General features: G+C 38.9%; 2 protein-coding genes across 11 annotated transcripts in view; both read right to left on the bottom strand.

The window, feature by feature from the left end:
• TRPA1 (transient receptor potential cation channel subfamily A member 1) overlaps positions 1-19,467 on the bottom strand; it is a 387,382-nt gene that overhangs the window by 58,661 nt on the left and 309,254 nt on the right. The gene's annotated exons all lie outside the window — the stretch shown is intronic.
• The window catches only part of EYA1 (EYA transcriptional coactivator and phosphatase 1), an 84,729-nt gene that overhangs the window by 41,910 nt on the left and 23,352 nt on the right, over positions 1-19,467 (bottom strand). For 5 of the 10 annotated variants that reach the window (XM_082233822.1, XM_082233826.1, XM_082233829.1 and 2 more), the window contains 8 exons: positions 15,994-16,071; positions 14,236-14,305; positions 13,795-13,937; positions 9,951-10,088; positions 2,847-2,929; positions 2,274-2,460; positions 811-953; positions 135-218 (listed from right to left, as the gene is read on the bottom strand). In XM_082233822.1, coding sequence (XP_082089948.1) covers positions 135-218; positions 811-953; positions 2,274-2,460; positions 2,847-2,929; positions 9,951-10,088; positions 13,795-13,937; positions 14,236-14,305; positions 15,994-16,071 — 926 coding nt within the window. The remainder of the gene's footprint in view (positions 1-134; positions 219-810; positions 954-2,273; positions 2,461-2,846; positions 2,930-9,950; positions 10,089-13,794; positions 13,938-14,235; positions 14,306-15,993; positions 16,072-19,467) is intronic. The other 5 variants (XM_082233831.1, XM_082233824.1, XM_082233825.1 and 2 more) reach the window with 3 other exon arrangements.

The raw sequence follows: 19,467 nt of genomic DNA on the forward strand, positions 1-19,467 counted from the left end.
GTGCCACCAGCACTGAAAACCTGGATGGGAACCATTAGACAGTTCTCCTGCTTTACTTTTTACTTCACTACCACACCATACTATAGATTCTTTATGCACAAACACATATAGACATTGACTGTCATGGTACTTACTCTCCCATATCTGTTAGCATAGGATCCTGTAAGCAAGGAATGGAAAATGATGATTGTCTCATCCAAATCCCAAATGAATACTCTCTGTAAAAAGATAACCAAATCAATGGGTCCCTCTGTAAAGTTGATAATTAAAATAGGAAAAAAAGCTTTGATCAATGGATGTACACGTGAACAAACTATTCTGAATGTTGTATCATAACACAGCTATCTTTACTATGTTAGAGAAACCCATACATTTCAGAACAACGTCAATAAGTAATGTAACATCTCCACATTAACGGCATACTTTTCTACTAAGAATTAACATTTGGAGGGTGACTGGTTTCCTATCCCTGCAGTAGATTTAGGGAGGTGCCCTTCCAGCAGGAAGCAGTAGAAGTGTTGCAGTGATGCCATGGGTAGCTATTACCTCTCAGCATGCAGAGGACACAATCTAGGGGTGAGTAATTTTGAAGGGGAAGGAAACTCCCTTGTGAGAAAGGTCAAAATATAAGACTAAGTAGGAGTGGAATGGTTTTTAGCTGGAGTTTATAATTTTGCTTTGCTTTTGAGGATTTTCATGTGCTGGAATTTGGTTTTACGCTTGTCTTAGCCTAGTATGCTGTAACTCGTCCCAATGCTTCTGAAGAGTATGAGAAATAAAGAAATAAAATAGCTACTTCATATACAATACCTCTAGGTCGGAGTCAGGTGGTGGTGACGGATTATTATTCCTTCTGCCTCGACCACGTGATTTGCCATCTGAGCTGCGACGCAACCTTTCTGCATCAGAATCTTTGATGGGTGTTGCTGGGCTGTGGATTGTACTGTACTCTGCTTCAGAAGAAAAAAATCCTTATATTTTAGTTTAGTTGTAGTTCTTTGATTTTGTTTCTCTTTAAGTATGATGCACTGAAATGGCCACACAAAGTTTTGGTGTACTTTTGTAATAGATTACCATATGTATTTATGTTACCAGTGGCACACTAATTCCTGGAAGTCAGAATTCTTCCTAACCAAAATATATACAACAATGAAGTCAACTGAAAATTCTCCTTTCCGATACATGGAGGGGTTATTTCTTAAAAAACAAAACATCCTCCAGCTTCCAAGAATTCATAGAACATAAGCTGGCCAAAATTAACCTTAAAGCTCACTGATTCCTGTAAACTTTGTTCTTTGCTCTCTCACATTCTTTGCTCTTGAAATCAGTTTAAAGCTAGTTTAGAATTAGTTTAAAAGTACGTCTTCTGTGGAGAACTTTCAGCTTAAATTTTGGAGTGTGGAGGAAGTAGGCCACCAACATCTCTGATAAATATTATGGGACAAAGAGGGTCAAATGGGGTGGGATAAAACACACTGCTGCAGCTTCTCCCAGTGACTATCATCCAATGGCCACCATCCTCCCTAAGCCCTCTGGATTGATACTTAGTGATGACTAGAACATCTGGGGATTATTATAGCTAAATATGGACTTGCAACTTGCAGTCAAGCTTTTCAGTGCAATCCAACTCAGAAGTCCCACTGCGCTCAGTGGCGTCTACTCCAAGTAAATGTACGCAGGGTTGCAGCTGGACCAAGCAAGCCTAGTGAAGTCCTTACACATCCTTTTTTTGGCTGTGCCTGTTGCAGGCTGGTCCAATTAAGATGCCCTAAAACTGGAAATTCTTTGGGGGATCTGCAGAGCTGTGGATACCCCTGAAACGTCCCATTTCAGGACTTCCCACCAGCTACCATGGATGGTAGTTTCAGACCCACCTGGGCAACACTTCGGATTCTTGCTGCAGTGGAGCCACCACTAGCAGCAGTGCCACCAGAGAAGCCATGGTGTGTCATGCTTACACCACCTACCAGTCATGAACACTGGGATAGTCATGATGGCAAATATTAACTAAAGTTTGAGTAATGAGCTCAACATCTGAAAAGACTATAACACATCTTGTAATCTGTGTTTTTACTTTTTAATGCTGGTGTTTATAAATTATTTGAGGTGGTAACTATAGGAAAACCTGTATTTAAAAACTCACTGCTGTCCACTTTCCCCTTGCTGAGCCAGTCCTTTCTTAATAAGTGCCACCATACATTCAGAATTCTTCTAAAAATACATTTCAAGTACCAAATTGTGGCCTATAGGTACAATCAAATCTATGCATTTACCTGCTGTAGGATCTGCAACTGCTTGACTTGTGATGCCAGATGGTGGTTCTTGAAGCTGGTATGTCGCATTGGAAGAAGGGGTTGTTGGACTGGTGTTGCTACTTGTCATATAATGCGAAGGATATGGAGAACTGTTATAATACTGTGCGTATTGACCTTGGCCAAAGCTAGGGTAAGAAGGATACTCCTACCAGAGTTGAGAAAAAAGCTGTATTAGAGACTTTCCCATCAACATGCTGCTTACTTTTTGGTGTGCGTTCCAAAGTGGAAGTGGAAACAGATGCCTCAATTTCTCTGCCATCTTGGATTTTGCAGAGTAGGAAATCACAAACATTATTTATTTTGCATAAATAGGAAATTGAATTTTAGAAAAACTATATCAGAATTGGGTCTAAATATCATCCTGATATTTTTTAAAGGCAATAAAGAGGGGCTATTACAAGTAACACTAAGGTAATTCTCAAAATTCTAAAGAACTTCAAGGTTTTGTGTAGAATTACAAATATGAGTTGTATTATCCTTCTCAAAACACACCTTTGGCACCCTGTCATTTAATAATTTTCATATATTTACCTGTTGTGAACTGTTAAATCCTGTAGAATTTGTAAGTGAATTGTTTCCAGCATATATTCCAGATGATGTAGTGAAACTGCTTCCTGAAACAGAACAAAAAAAGGAAGAAAGTTTAGAGTCAATACAATGTCTCTAAAAAGAACAACACAACAAATCAACAGTGATAAAACAGAATTTTTCATATGCTGGTACAATAAGTAATCTATAGCAAGACTATACTGTGAATGAAGTGATAAATTACTTCCAGGGCTCTAGATTATGTGAAAGCTAAAAAGTTATTCAAATGAAATGTATTAAGAGTAGAATCAGAAGTCAAAATCACTTTGCTTCATTTTATTATGTTAGGTACCCATAAGAGCAAAGCTTGATCAGTAGAGCCAATGGCACAGTTTTCACTGTGTGCCACTTTCAGTGAAGTGCCACTTCAAACTACAGGTGGAAGGTTCCTGTGTTAAGAATGCTTCTTCATATAAAAGACATCCTCCACTATTGAAAACTAACATGCTGATTTTCTATGTGAAGAGAAAAGGCAACAAGAGTGTCTGGTGGCATCTTGAAACTAACATTTATTATGGCATAAGCTTTCATAGACTAGAGTCTACTTCACAAGAAGGCTAAAGTGTTACAGATACACGTACACATGTGTGTGTGTGTGTGTGTGTGTGTGTGTGTAATTAATTTCACATTGTGGTCTCTTTTTGAAGTTATTTTGTTCAATGGAGGTGATCATCTATTTTAACCGGCTTATCAATTGCCAGGCTGTCTGTTTTCATGTTTTGTGACTGGCCCTTATTAATAACATAATTATCACCTTCTGTACACACTATATTTTATTCCCCCACTACCTGTTTACTACAGCCCTCCCAAACTATGTTTGATAACACGTCAAGCGCTGATGAAGTCAACTCTAGTCCATGTCATAATAAATAGGTTAATCTTATCTGATTTTACTGCAACAGACGAACACAGCTACTGCTTGGAAATATGTGGAGGAAGCTTTTGATTTGGATAAGCACTCAAATATGAGATCTCCCCCTACTGTCTTAAATAGTAATCCAGGGCAATATCTGCATGCAGTTATTCTGCTTATGTAGCCTTGTAAGTTTCAAATCAGTGCAAAACTACATAGAGATTGTGGTCCTAAAACATTTACTTGGAAAACCCCCACTGATTTATTTGTTTATAAATAAATATTATGAAAATATGTCTCATTGTCACATTTTGTGGTTTTTTTTGGGGGGGGGGAATGACACATATCCTGGAAGATGCTGAGAACCCCAAACTTCCATTGCTGTTAACAAGACTTATACTTTGTAGTCCTTAAAAATGAAACCTTTTATTATTGCTACAATGTTTTCTTCCATGCTACAGAAACACAAAGGAAGTTTTCACCACCAACTATGAACCTTATGGGCTTCTAAATAATGGCACAGATAATTATAGTTCATTAAATGTTCTTGAGTATACAGCCTTGGGCAGCAGTTTTCTCTTTCCTTGAGAAGTTATGGTTGCCCCTGACACTACGAGAATTATTATATGACATTTCAAGTAGAAAGGCCATAGCCTAAATGTGCCTAGACACTGCAATACTCTCTCAACCTTAGCTGTCCAAAATGGACAGATGGGCACTCTGGTTTTAATGCCTTTATCTACAAAGCTGAATTTCTAAAAGGGCAGCAACCTCCTTTTAGGCCCAAAAGCAAATGTGAACATATGGACACTTAATAGTGAAAGTGTATGGAGGAGGGGAGAGGGAATGGGGAATACAAAAAGCTGCAATTTCCAGGAGGCACTGAAGTAGCAAAGCATCCTCATAATCTGCCTTTTTCATTTATCATGATTACAGAATAGCTAAGAACTAAGGTACCAAAAGGAGAACCAATGAGAGGAACAATGGTCCAAAGATATCTGAGAGAATGACATTAGGATATGCTTGGAACTGTGTGTAAGACACACACACACAAGCTAGAGAGTGGTGGAGGGATCCTTCAGATCCCAGCCACTTCCTAGGATAGCAATCTCTTTGGTAGGGCTTTTTTGCACCCGGCACCTCTCAGGTGGGCAACATCGCCGTTATAATAGAACAGGGGAGGCGTTCATGGTGAGTTTCAGCACCTCTTTTTCTAGAAAAATAGCACTGCCTTTTGGCCCTTCCATAGGATTGTAATTGTAAAAAGATCCTCACTCTGAAAAGTCTAAAAAGGAAATCTAAACTACATAGTATATTAGAAATGTTCCTTCCTTAATTTTGTAAACACCATATAATGGGCTCCATATTGCTGGAGGTGCCTTAGATGAAGTATGAGATTTACCGCATAAACAACTTACATGGTAATCCTTTAGATAAACTAGTCTACATTAACTAGTGTTCTCTCTAAATGCCTTAGAGAAAAAAATAAAAAGTTATTTATACTCATGTTCATGAGCCATCCAGTTATGCAGACACTTACTATGGATACCTCAAGACATCAGGTTGGATCCTGACAACCATAAGCAGAAACAAGCTTGCAGAAGGGGTTTTTACAAACTTCCTCCCAGTGGCCCTCTCCACCCCGCCCGAAAAAGCTGGTCCTTGTGGTTGGGGAGCCCACAGAACAGAACAGGATGAGCAAATGAAAATTAACAGAAAGAGAGAATTAATGAATAGTGGGCTCACAGAAGGTGTCAATTCACCCCTTCTACAGCAGTCCTCTCATGTTCAATCTCACCCTGTTCTGTATGATCCTGCAACCCTCAGGACAGATTGCTTTTGAGCGGGGAGTGCAGAAGACTGCAGTGGGGAAAATCCCCTTCTGTGAGCTTTCTTCTGCTTGCAGTTCTCAGGATCCAACCCACTGCCTTTGGAGAAATCAGGACTAGTTGTATATGAAAAAACAGACACACATTAACATTTTAGTAGAACAAAGAGATATTTCAGTAGCAGGAATAAGGGGTTTCAACTCCCAATTTTTCAAATACTTGCTTTTAGTAAAAGCATTCACCTTTATATTAATACGGAAAATAAAAATAAATATCAGTGCCTAAGCATTTAGGACATTATTTCGGGACAGTGATTAAAATAATTGTCGAATGTTGCTCAGCAAAGATTCTTGTTGGCTACTGTTTCTTCTGGAACTATGAAGAGGTCTAATAGATATCCATATCCCTACTCCGAAGTAAACATGAGTGGGATCATGCTGACCAAGTAACCATTTTATGCAACATTTCTTAAGAATAAACATTTTATTGTTTGTGATTAATTGGATATGTACATAGAAGTACTCCTATATAGAATCAATTAATGTATAAATTTCACAGAAATGCAAGAAAAATATCTAACATCTAAAATAACACTTAAGCAGCAATCCTGTGTCTACTTACTTGGGGTAAGCCCAACTGAACTTATTGGGACTTATGGCTGAGTAAACATGCTTAGGATTGTAAACTTGCCTTTCTTGCATATTGGCAGAAAGTTCACAAGAGCCAATGAAAACTGTTATTGCACCTAGGCCAGCATATTACAACAAACATCTCTTTCATCTTATGCCATTACTGACTCCTATGGAGAGCAAGTAGGGTCTCACAGACCATAACAAATGTGAAACAGGTTTCTGAAAACTGCTACGTAGACCACCCAAGGACATCAGCTTAGGAGTACTTAAAACATTCTTTAAAGTTTGCCACATTTTAATAAGGTATGTCATGCCACAAAAGCACAGTGCTATTGTATCAGATGATATGCAGATCAACAAAAAAGAGTGAGTGCCACCAACTAACCCAATGAACTATAAAATTATACAAAAATCATTTTTGCACCTTTACAAATTAAAAGTACATTTTATAAATAGGTAATCATGCTGAAACAATTGGCTCATGAGTAATGCTAGGACCACAACACTGGGTATGTAAGAATTTCAGAACACTTTTGACAAAATACCCCACCAAAGACTCCTGAGTAAGTTTAGCAGTCATGGGATAAGAACAGAAGTCTTTTTGTTTGTTAAAAACAGCAACTGGTTAAAAACAGGAAGCAGAGAGTAAGAATAAATGGGAAGTTCTTTCAGTGTTTTTGTTGGCATCTGTCTGTCTTGAGATAAAATGGAGGGCACCTCTGGGGGTGAAGTCAAACTGCTGTGTTAGAAGCACCAAAGTGACCTCCCCAGGATGCAAACCTGAGCAGTGTGTATGGATATCCTGACAAAACCTCTCTCTCGGCCTCGCTGATGAGGTCCAAAGGAAAGCAGAGCAATACATTTGGCACAAGTGTGGCTGCAGGAGCTGCCAGAAAGAGGTGTCCAAGGCGCCATCCAACTGTCTCAGGGACTCCTGTTAGGGTTTACTCCTTGGCCTTTTCTTCTCCCGAAGGTATCCCGCAAGGCAGCGGAGGTTTTGGTACAGAGTTCTCCTTCTCCTAGATGGGCTACGTTCCCAGGTTGGTGAGCCCCATCTGCCCCTCACTTTCCTCTACAGCACATGCAGAAACCACCTTCATAACTTTTGGACTCACTATTGGTCTTTTCTGCTCAACCCATTGGAGTCACATGCAGGGGAAGTCCCTAACTTACTGAGGGTCTGACACCCATAATTTTTTTTAGGACAACAAAACTGTAACATTAAAAAACAAAAACAGAATATACGTTACAGGGTCCAGAGCTAGCTTTCCAAACTTAAGGCCATGTTAATTATGCTTTATATCGGGGAGCAACCTTTATTCTGCTGAACTCCACATTCTTTTGGGGTAATCTGTTGAAGGATGCATGCCAGCAGCAGGCGGAGCTAAAACCAAGGATGGGCAAAGCCGGAGCAAAAGTGTTTTGCATTAACTTATCCACAATAAAGAAAGCTATTTCAGTTTTCACCATCACAACCTCAGATTAGAATTATCAATCCTATGCAGAAGTGAGACCCACTGTACCATTTCAGATTGTACAAATCAGTATTCATGGATAAGAAAGAAGCAAATGCCATTGCGTGTCGAGGTCCCCAGGTCCACCCCAATAACTCACACATTACACAGAATTTTTGTTTAAGGTTTTTGGCATAATTTTGGCCACAACTTTATTAAAATACAAATTTGTGAGTGGTTGCTTAGGCATTGGTTGCGACTATCTGTCCCCACCATGGGGGACAGACTGACATTCCGCACGATGCGAAAGTCAGAATGGGGGAATACACTTGGGGGTTACGCGGAGCAGGGAATCTGCCCTCACCCCAAATGCAACCAGGAGCTCATTGCTATGGCCCGAGCCCCCTTGACAGAGTGGACAAGCAATAGTTAGCCCCCAATTCCTTTAACGGAATCCCTTGCAGCAGCAGCATTAGAGGGGCAGGCACAGCCAATCCATGCCCCTCAACCAACCAAACCATAAACCAATGCCTAACCGCAACCTTACAAGTTGTGACGATTTGCTACGCAGTAGGCAAAAACCAAATGGCCCCAGCCAATCAGCCAGATGGACAAAATTCCTACCAGGCCTCCGCTCCAAAGCAGACGACCCCATGACAGGCATAGCAAGGTCAAAGCGAACAACCCTATTCTAGGTAGGGAGGGACGGGCAATCCGCTGCACGGGCGAAAAGAGGAAGCCCTAGCCTCGTGCAAGGAGTTTTAGCATTTCTGGCTGTCAATCAATAAATGGCAACATTAATTTCTTCCCAACAACAAGGGAAGCCCCAATCGCATCAGTGGCCAACGATCAGTTAGCCCGCCCCCAACTTTGGAGTGTCCTGGTGGCCCCCACCGCAACACGTGCTCTCCATGAAGGAGAACACGCTTTTTCAAACTATTTTACTACAGCTACCAACATATGCAACTTCCCTATAGTCCTCAACTTATACTAATTAAGAGAAGATAAGGCACATTTTTGAACCCTTTGAACCTCTGTGAAAATTGCTCTTTGGTGATTTGTGAAAACTCAGCAGGATGCAAAAGTGCTTGTGCATTTAGAGTACGAAAAATGTAGGATGCAGGAATCACGGTCCTGACTGCTGCTTTTGCTCTCAGCCATGTTGCTGCTAACCATATTTGAATTATTATATGATAAGGCCACTATTCAAAACAAAAAGAAAAAAGACGACGAAATTAAACAATATTTAAAAATTAGGCTGAAGCAGCTGCCAGATCCTACAAAAGAAGATGTGACTCAGACATAATTCCAATTTTTTTTAAAAAAATAATCAGTTGAAAGAAATCTTATTCTTTCTGTTGAAAACTTGGTGGTAATGTGTCTTAATCCAGACCTTATGTCAGATCATCACCTCTGCCATTCTAAGTTTGCTGTCAGTTCTAAAGGTAAATGTTTCCTTTGCTTACTGGCTAAAGACTAGATCAATACATCCTAAAAGCTATTCTGCATCAACGAAGTCTGATACAGTTAAGACATTAAGGCTTCTCTGCTTCATAACATCTGTTCTAAGGTTTCCAAGGGATTCAACATGCATAGCTCCCACTGACCCAGTCTAAAATTAGAGATCATGTTTCTGGTTAGTTTTGAATCCTTTTCTCTATTCCTAAGAAGAACTGGATTCCATAAGTACCAACACAAAGAAATATACAATACATTAGGCATTACATATAATATCAAGTAAACATTTAAATTACTATGGGGAAGAAAGCACAACTGATAGCATCTAATACTTATAGAACTTCCAAATTATACTGCCAACATTACCTAAATAATTTTGACAAGTTAACTTGTAGGGAATGTCATCTTAAATTTACAGACAAAGAAAACACACCTAAGGGATGAAATTATGTCAGTTTATATTTGTATTCTTGACACAATTTTTCACACTGCTCTGTTTTCTATCACAGCAGAGAACTATGCTGCAAGAAATGGAATTTTACAATAAAGGTCATTGTAATGTTGGAATCACATAATAAAATAGCCATGTTTAAAATGCTTATGTTGACGAGACCTTTAAAACTTAGGTTTGAATTAAAAACGCTAATTTATCATCAACAATGCAAAATTGCATTTAAAATCTATCTAGTTTTGCACATAATATACACTGCTATCATCTTCATTTGGCTACCTGCATTTTCAATTATTATTATTTTTTTAAAAACCCACAAAACCAAAACAACATGTGAAAAGCAAATGAATTCTAATTACTTTATACAGACCTTGCATCTGGTAACTGTATGGAGCCTGTCCTGGCTGGGGAGTGCTAAAACTTGCACCATAGCTCAGAAAGCCTGTCTGTCCAGGTGACTGTGTTTGTGATAATCCGCCTTCTGTCTTGATGCCTGCCCACAATGCACCTAAATCAGTTAGTGATAGCAAAGCTAGTTGTTCATATTTTAACAGAGGGCATTAAATAAAATCACACAAGTATTCATGTAAGTATGCAAAAGGACACCAACCCATAATCTAGTTAAGCTGCACTATCTGAACTGACGCAACCTTTCTACTTTAAATTCTTGTTTAATTTAAATCTTGCATGAACATACTGTAGATTCACCTATTTAGCAATCGTTACATTATCAGTATGAAGGAACAGCGACAGTTTTAGCTTAAAATTGTGAAATTATAGATGTTTAAAGCACATTTGATACTATTATACATTTTTTGTTTTCTGCTCATTCAGAAAGACATTAGACAACGCGTTTTATTAATATAAGTTTTTCTTCTATAACTGTTCACATGCAATAGCTTAATAATTAAAGAGGGTCAGAATATCAATAGGGAATTTCATATTTACAAAGTCCAGCATGTGAGTTAAAACTTTCTTAGCTACCAAAGTTGCCAGGTTTTACAGTGCAATCCTGTACATGAATTCAAGGGAACTGGGCAACTGCATATAGGATTTCCACTACCTGGGTCCCAATGCTTTAGTTGGTTTAGTTACCAGGGGCCAACATCAACACATACAGTAAGCACCTTTTACATCTAAATAGTTTTAAGATTTTTCCTAGACATTTTCAAACAGGGGTGAGAGTGGGAAAATTATCTCTTTTAAATTATTGCTTGGGCCTATAGGCACATATCCATTATTAACTGCAAAAGGTATACAGCCTTTTTGCCATGTAAACAATACAGATCCCACACCTTTGAGATGTCTCTTCAGACTGGAGTAACATTATATAGTCTTTTTTATTTCTTTTCTTATTGAATTTCATCAAAATTCAAATAACTACAACTCTAAAAATGATTTAATTAAATAAATGCAATCCAGAAAATTAAAATGTATTTAGCCTGATAAACAGATAGAGACAAAAATAACATTTTGCAGCCTGCCATATGCATTGGCACCTCACTGTCTGGTTTGCATCCACACCATAATAGGCCATTGTTTTATGTTGTGTTGGAAAAGGGTATTGCCTGCAGCCCAGTTGTACAGGTAAGTTTTAACTGCTGCAGAGAATCAGTGACATTCGGCAATGCAACTGAAGCTCAGCCCCGGGATTCTGAAGTGAGGCAAGATGCATGCAGGTGGTGACAGGAAGACCAACAAATCCGTTGGAGCTAATCTGGTGATTTGGCATACAAAATAAAATCACCATGTGGATTATGCACTTGCGATTTTAGATATGACAAAGCTGCATGTAGACCATGTATTGGTGTGTAAGCTGCTTCTCCTTTATAAATACCCTCAATTATTTTTCCACTGCAAATCATCCACTCTCAAGGGTGCATTGAAAAGGAGAAGCAAGTGTCATGATAACATTGCAAGCAGCTGGGGAGTAAAATTTCATTCCCCACGTGGCAGCTATATTGTGAAAAAGCAATCCTAACTCTTTTAAACCTCTTCTCTGCATTAAGAGGGAAAACTCATGAATGGTATGATGGTAGTGATGGGAATATGCTGATGAATGAATATATGTATGTTAATATGTGTATTTAACCTAATTCAAATAAATAATAAACTTCCAACAGCATGTCTGATAAAGAAGCAGTAACTGAAAACCATCCTGCAATGGGGGAAATCTGCATTTTAAAGTCTTTTTAACAGTTTTGCTGAAGCATTAGAGCCAAGAAAGTCTTAGCAACCAGCTGTCGGTGGCAATCATCTCCACCAACCAAGCTCACTCTGTTACAAACATTATTTCTCCATTCTCTCATTGTACAATATAATAAAAAGCCTTTGCCAGAGTATTCCATAAAATGTTTAGTTACTACAGAGTAAATTAATCAGTGTTCAATTATAAATTCAGTTCTGATTTGTTATTACAGCTATCTTTGTGATATATCATACCATATTGAATTGTTATCAAGTATATATAAATATATCAAAAGGAGTTTTTAAAATTTTGCTGTTCAGAAAAAGGGGGGAAAGAAACACAAAAACAGACCAACTGGCAATATTACAAAAACAGGATATAAACCCTAAAACAAGAATGTAAACTGTATTAACATAACAAAGTAGCAACAAATAACCAAACTGCATTGTGATCAATTTTCCTATTCTAACAGTTTAAGAATAAATTTCAATTATTTTTTAAAAAATGTATTTTAAAAAAATCAGTTCTAACACTACAGGAATAAACCATAAGTGGCCAAAGTTTTAATTTTTACTTTCATTTAAAAATAAACTTGAAAGTATAATCCTGATAGTCACTCTACTAAGATGAAGTTTAAAACAGGTCACAATATTATTTTTGCTAGATTTAAGCAAATACAAAAGAAACGGATTTGTAAATGCCAGTTAAAGAAAACATAACCCATTATTTCCCGAGTTTCAGTCAATTTAATTTGTTGGTTAAGATGGAAATCCTGGTCACACTTTATTAGAGAATAAACCCCAGTGGACTTATTTTCCATTGTATAGGGCGATAGTATAGTTCAGAAGTCCTCAATGGTGAGCTCAACAGTGGGGATCACCAAAATTTTTAGGGCAACGTCCTTCCAGTTGAGATGAGCCAGTGCCCTTCTCAGTCAACATCTAGGGAGAGAAAGTGTAAAGCCTTTTTATATGAGGCAGTACTTTTGGATATATTATTATGTAGTTCTTTGGCTCCTGTTTCAATTGTGGGGTACTTCTTGGTTTATTAACGGTTGTTTTAAATAAAATTGTGGGTTGCTTTTATTGGGTATGTTTAATAGCTGCCTTGGAAATCTAGTAGTAGTAGTAGTAGTAATAGTAGTATACCGTCCTTCACCTGTAGATCCCAGGGCGGTTCACAACACAAAAATACAAAATAAAAAACACAAAATATATAATAAAACCAGAACAAAAACAAACCAATACCACCCCGCATCCCACAACACATTTAAAAGGGCACCTGATGTTAATGGGACTTAAGTTTGGTTGAATTGTTCTTTCTATATTTCATAAGAAATACTTTAATAAGTAAAATGCAGCAAGGGCATCTACATGCACCATGCATGCTAGGAGCGTCTTTAACATTCTTAATGCTCCATAAAGAAAATGTGCACTGATCTTTCTGTTTATTACACAAACCATAGATATAGCTTGGTTCTTGTCATAGGACATTCAAGTACCTAATATAGCAACATATACCCACAAACTAGGAACCAAATGACCCTCCTTGCTCTGATACTCCATTGGAAGCATCTGACAACAGAGGGGGAGGGGGAAATTTTCAGGAGCGTTCTGAAAATCCGTTCTACTGGGTTTGCATATCCTCCAGAACAGATTTTTGTGGGACACTGGGGACTGCTGATGGGACAAGGAATTTTTAAAAAATAACGTCCCCTCTTCTACCAGCAGATACTTCCCTCTGGATCAAAAACTCTTGTGTTTCTGCAAGGACATTAGTTGGAAATAGCCCATAGCAAGAAAGTGGGAGACATGAAAGTTAAGATGCTGCTAAATACTGAGGAGTGTGATTCCAAAATCATGGAACAATGCTCTACTTCTTTTCAGGCCTCAGTGGTTTTGCAACATATGCTTAAGCTACTAAAATGTGGTATTCTGTCACTAAGTAACGCTGCATTCATCAGCAAAGTGACTTCACAGCCCAATGCACAACTGTTTGTCACCATCTCCCCCAAAACTTTACTCACCATATGATGGGATTCCATAGGGCTGACCAGGCTGTGGGTACGTTGAATAACCTGTGGCTTGTTGCATCCCTGTGGTAAACTGTGTCTGCCCATATGCAGCCATCGTTTGTGAAGGAGTAGGAAGAATATGCGGGTATGGTCTGCTGTTCGTTGCAAAATGACAGAAAACAGGAAAGCCTTTGTATTAGATAGAAACATGCAAACGTTTTGGTTAAGCTGCATGACAGAATGTAAATTCCTTGGCCACTGTGCAAAACAAATTAATTAATTAAACAATTTTCTACGTCTAAAGATACATTTGTAGTTATTCTAAAGTACAACCTCTCTCAAGGGTAAACTGATTTCAATTATGATTTAGCAGATGGATTCAATTATAATTATAAATGAGGTTTAACTCCACTTTTTTCTTTTTCTTTTTTTTAAACGTAACAGACATCTTACTTGGACGGGTATATCTGTGGTGGGGAAAACTGGTGAGTTTGTCTTGGGCTGAAGCCACTGCTTCCAATTGCTGTACGGAGGAGAAAAGAAAGCACATGGAAGTGTAAACACACACATCTAACCTAAATATTATTTCTGTTAAAGGAACTTTAGAAATTTAATGAAGTTTAATAAAATTAAAACAGCGCCAAGTAATACTTTACTAGATCCAGGCTAGCACAACAATTCTCAACATCTTTATTGCAATTTAGGCTTTTGCAATTGCTCTTAAGGGACCGTTTTAAAAATATGTCACACTTTAAGGCCTTTTTAACACACCCTGTCATATTTCTAGCCATTTAATTAACTCTCCACTTTTCTCACAATTTTGCACTTGAATTAAATGAATTACTCCATGCATGGTTCTTAAATTTAAATGCTGTAAAATGTCAGCATTTTTATACAAGGGTGACATTTTAGTGAGTCAGATATTCTTCAAACCCACAATCATACTTCCATTTTTCCTTCCCAAGAACTATAGCCACTACTGAAAACAGCTATTTAGCACATGGTAGTGAGGAATGAACAAATGCCAATAAGGGAGCAATTCCTCTTCAGCGTTTTATTATTTATTCCTTCCAATGACTGTGTGTGACTTAGGAAGCTGCTTTACACAGAGTCAGAGTCAGACCACTAGTCCATCCAACTTAGTATTATCTGCACTGACTAGCTGTAGCTTTACAGACAAGGGACTTCCCCATTCAACCTAGATATGCCACCGATTGGACTCAAAACCTTTTCATCGCAAAGCATGTTTTCAAGCACAGTGATGGCTGAAGACATTCACGCTGCTATGGAACCAAAAAGGAAGCATTCCTTGTTGGATTTTCTCAGCTAGAATCTTAAAAAAAAATGACAGTGTACCAATACTGAGATTGTAAAACTGACATATCAAATTTGAAACCTTGCATAATATTTTGTGACATTTTGGTTGGCCTTTAAAAAGTATTGCAGGCAGGCATAGTGGGCAGCATCCAGCTAAGTGCTCCTCAGAAAAGACTCACTAAAATTACAGGCCTAATTTACTCATGTCCATTAATTTAATAGATCTACTCTGAGTAGGACTAACACGGAACGCAACCCATTTTTTTCAGCAGTAAAACTGCTGAAGTATCTTCATTGTTCAAATATACATTTCTTTTTCTTTGTCAAGATTGGGGGCGGTGTTAAGTTTGCAGCAGTAGCTGGCTATGAACAGTGCAGATTGGCTGTTACCTCCTGCTGCAATAACCGGGACAGCTTTGCACTTAAAAAAATAGGTTCTCACCACAGCTGATAAACTTTTGTCTTCACACAAACTTAGATTTTTTGAGGTAAAGCTATCTGCTTTATATATGCCAAATAAAATGTGGGCTTGGACTACTCTGAGACTAAAGGGTGCCCAGTAAATGTCACCAGTAACAGCTCTGCATTTCAGCTAAGAACAGAAGAGCGCACAGAAGAAAATATTGGTAGACCAAACTGAGGCTACTAGACTCACCTGGAACTGGAGCCCCATTGGACTCAGCAGAACTTACTTCTGAGTAGACATATATAGAATTTCACTATTAATTTCAAAATAGACTTGGCAGCTAATAAGTGGCAACCGCTGCCAATAAGGGGAATACACACATGAAAATCCACAGAATGTATGGTTGTCTTTACTCAGAAACAGTTTCCTAATTAAATATCTGAAACATATATGGGTATCATATTTATACATGGCAAATGCTTCCTTACCTGATCCTGAAAAACTGTCTAAAGACCCGTCTGCTGTTGTAGTAGCAATCTCACTGCTGCTCATTGGCTCTGTTTTAACTAAAATATAAATAAAGTGTGTTTTATGTTCACTATGACTGCAATCCAGACAAATTTCCCTGACAGTCAGTAAAACTGAACTCAGTGGGGCTTACTTCTGAGTAGACATGCACAGAATTTCATACTTGTGCACAAACACTCATGCATACGTGCAACACACTTGTACACTAATTGCTTATGTTCTTATATACTAATGCAGCACTAATTCTAAGAAACACAAAGCTTATTTTGTACATTTATTTTTCTATAAACATATTACACCCAAATTATGTACATCTGTCCGAAATGAGTAAGAACCATTACAACAGAATTGTTTATTGCCTTTCTAACAAATCTCTCAGGTGATCTACATAACTGCCAAAAAGTTACTGTCAGGTCAGTACAATATTAGGCTGCAATCCTACAGCATTTACTTGGGAGCAAGTCCAATTGAACTTGGGTAGACGGAAACAGAATTCTGCTGTTACTAAACCAATTACATATAAGTTAGTGTACAAGCGGCGACCATTTTGCACAGGGGTTCTGTTCCTGATGTAGAGGAGCATGCATAACCCCAATTCTCCCCCATCCTGCCCCGCCCCGCATTCTGTCCTCTTCTGGTTCCAAAAGGACCTGCATGTAGGTAGTGCAAAATGGTCACCGTCTGTACTTTATTCTAACTTTTTACACCTAATCTTTATAACTTTCAGGACATTTCATGATACAGTAACAAACACAGGGTCACTGCAGTATTCTTAGTTATTTTACATTCTGCTAAACTATACATTCACAGGTATCTTTAATATTCAAAGTTTTGTACATTTCAAACGAAGCTGCCTTGCACTGAGCAAGACTATTGTACACATTAGCAGGAGCTCTTCTAGTTTCAGACAGGAGTTTTCCCCAGTCCTACCTGGAGATCACAGGTATTAAATCTGTATCATTTTACATGCAAAACATGTGATCTACCACAGTGCCCCTTGCAACTGTAGTCTACCTTATGTTTCTTAACTAGGATAGTGGCGGATGCATAGTTGGTCTTGCAACAGGAGTGGAAGATTGGGTTTAATTAGCTGTTGCAGGGATTCCCCAGAACTCTCTGAAGCAAATCTGGGAAGGATGTGGGGCATGAGCAATTGACTAGCATAAGCTAAGTGTGGGTTAGTATGGCTCATGAGTAAACTAAAGCCCTTATAATAAAGTAAAACATGAATTTATTTATGGAATCAGAAATTTACAGGCACATGATAAATTAGAATGATCATTATTAATACTGATTCTAGATATTATAAAACGATTTATACTTGAGATAATTAAAAACACAAAAACAGCAAATGCATTTAAAACAAGATTAAATACAACGAAACAGACACTTGTATTAAAATTTATCCAGCTGTGAAAGCCTATAGGAACAAACATGTCTTCAATTGTTTTGGAAAGTGCAGATAGTGGGTGGTGCCTGTCATATTTTGTAAGGAATGCTATTCCACAGAACAGGGGCAGTGACACTGAAAGCTTTGCTTTCAGTTACTGTGGAACAGGCTTCTTTGGAACTTGCAGGAGGAAATCTCCCACAAACTGCAGCGACATACAGGGTTTATAAGCAATAAGGAAGTTTCTCAAGTAACCTGGTCCTGAGCTGTATTGAGCCTTATGTTAGCAATCAACACTTTGAAGTTGGCCAAATAGTAGATCGGCTGCCAGTGCAAATCCTGCAAGCAGCTTCCAGACTAACCCCAAAAGGTTGCACCAGCAGAGCACATTGTAGTAATCAAACTGTAAGGTTCCCAATGCATGCACAACCATGGTCAAGCCAATCTTGATCCAAGAATGTCCATAGCTGTCTTACCAATTAAAGTTGGTAAAAGGCATTCCTAGCCATTGAGGACACCTGCACCCCCAGTGACAGAGCTGGATCCAGGAACATCCCCAAACTATATAGGCACCCACTTCTTCAGTGAGAGCACAACCTCATCTAGGACAGGCAATGTATCAACTTCTCTGACCTGGGAGTCACTCACCCACCAAGGCTCCATCTTCCCAGGATTCATGACAGTCCAGGAGGAACAGCAACAACATCACACTCCTCCTGTCCCTTTCCTGAGAGAGGTCATCCAGTAGGGTGACCAAGGAATGCCCAGTTCTGAACCTGGGTCTGAAGACAGATTGTAATGGGTCAACCCTCTCAAGTTTCTTGTCCAAACAGGGTATTAACAACTGGGTAGTAGTTATAAAATACCACTGGGTACCAGGTGGTCTCCCCCCCATTAATGGCCACACAATCACTTCCACAGTGGTTAGCACCACCCTATCATGAAGTTGCATACATCACACACTGAACCCACCCAGCCATGTTTCCCTAGCTAGCTTCAATCAGGCTGCAAAAACTGAAACTGCTCCCACTAAACATGGCTTGATGGAGTATTGTCATCTCACATTCTATGGAGACAAATGGCATTGTCCTCAGGCAGGTCACAAAGGGTCTCTGAGGTACCCTGGACTCCATCCACCAATATGGGTGTCAATAGCCTATGAACCACATATTCACTAGTTCCGCTTGCTGACTTTTAGAGAACCCAGTGGAATCAATGATGTAGGTCTTCTTCGTTGTTTTCACCCCCATGCAGTAAGCACAATAGGGTGCTCTCACATGTTTGGTCATCTTTGCAGTGGGACTCCACCACCTGCACTCTAGCCATCGCCTGGTCTTTTTCATCCCATGCAGCTCCCCAGTATACCAAGGAGCTGAATATGCTCCACAGTGTTGGAGAGAATGCTCAAGATCTATCATATCTACAACCTTCTGCATCTTGTCAATGCAGGTGTTCTGCAGGATTGCCAGTTCTATTCACCAGAAAATTTCACAGGAATCCTTTGTGGTCCACAAGTCTCCAGGGACAGACCATAACAATGGGCCCCACACCCCTACAGGGGAAGTTGGTACTATTAGCCCAAACTGCACCAGGTTGGAAGGACGAGCAGTTCAAAAAGCAACCATGACAAAGTTCATACCTAGCCAGGTATTATAGCTGGCAGACTATTTTATTTCATTTGGTTACAAATAGTACAAAAATCCCAAAGCCAACTTGAAAACACTTTTAATTATCACTATACCACACTAGAGCACTTCTCCTCAACCAATATCCAAAGAGGTTTTCCTAATTTAAAGCTTCCCTTGTGGGTAAAAGTTTGTGTTTCTATTGGCTGAGTGTGTTATGCAATGCTAGTGAGAACTGAGAAAACCAGGCCAATGAGGATAATAATTTAAACCTTCAACTTTATGCCACACATTATATGATCCCAGCCCTTTAGACCTGAAGCACCTGTGATACATTAACCCATTCACATCACCTGTTAACTGGATATTTCTGGCACAGTGGAGTGGGAAAGATGTGAGACTTCAAATCATGCATTCTC

The sequence above is a fragment of the Podarcis vaucheri genome (assembly GCF_965113315.1).
Source record: "Podarcis vaucheri genome assembly, chromosome: 8".
Classification (NCBI taxonomy): Eukaryota; Metazoa; Chordata; class Lepidosauria; order Squamata; family Lacertidae; genus Podarcis; species Podarcis vaucheri.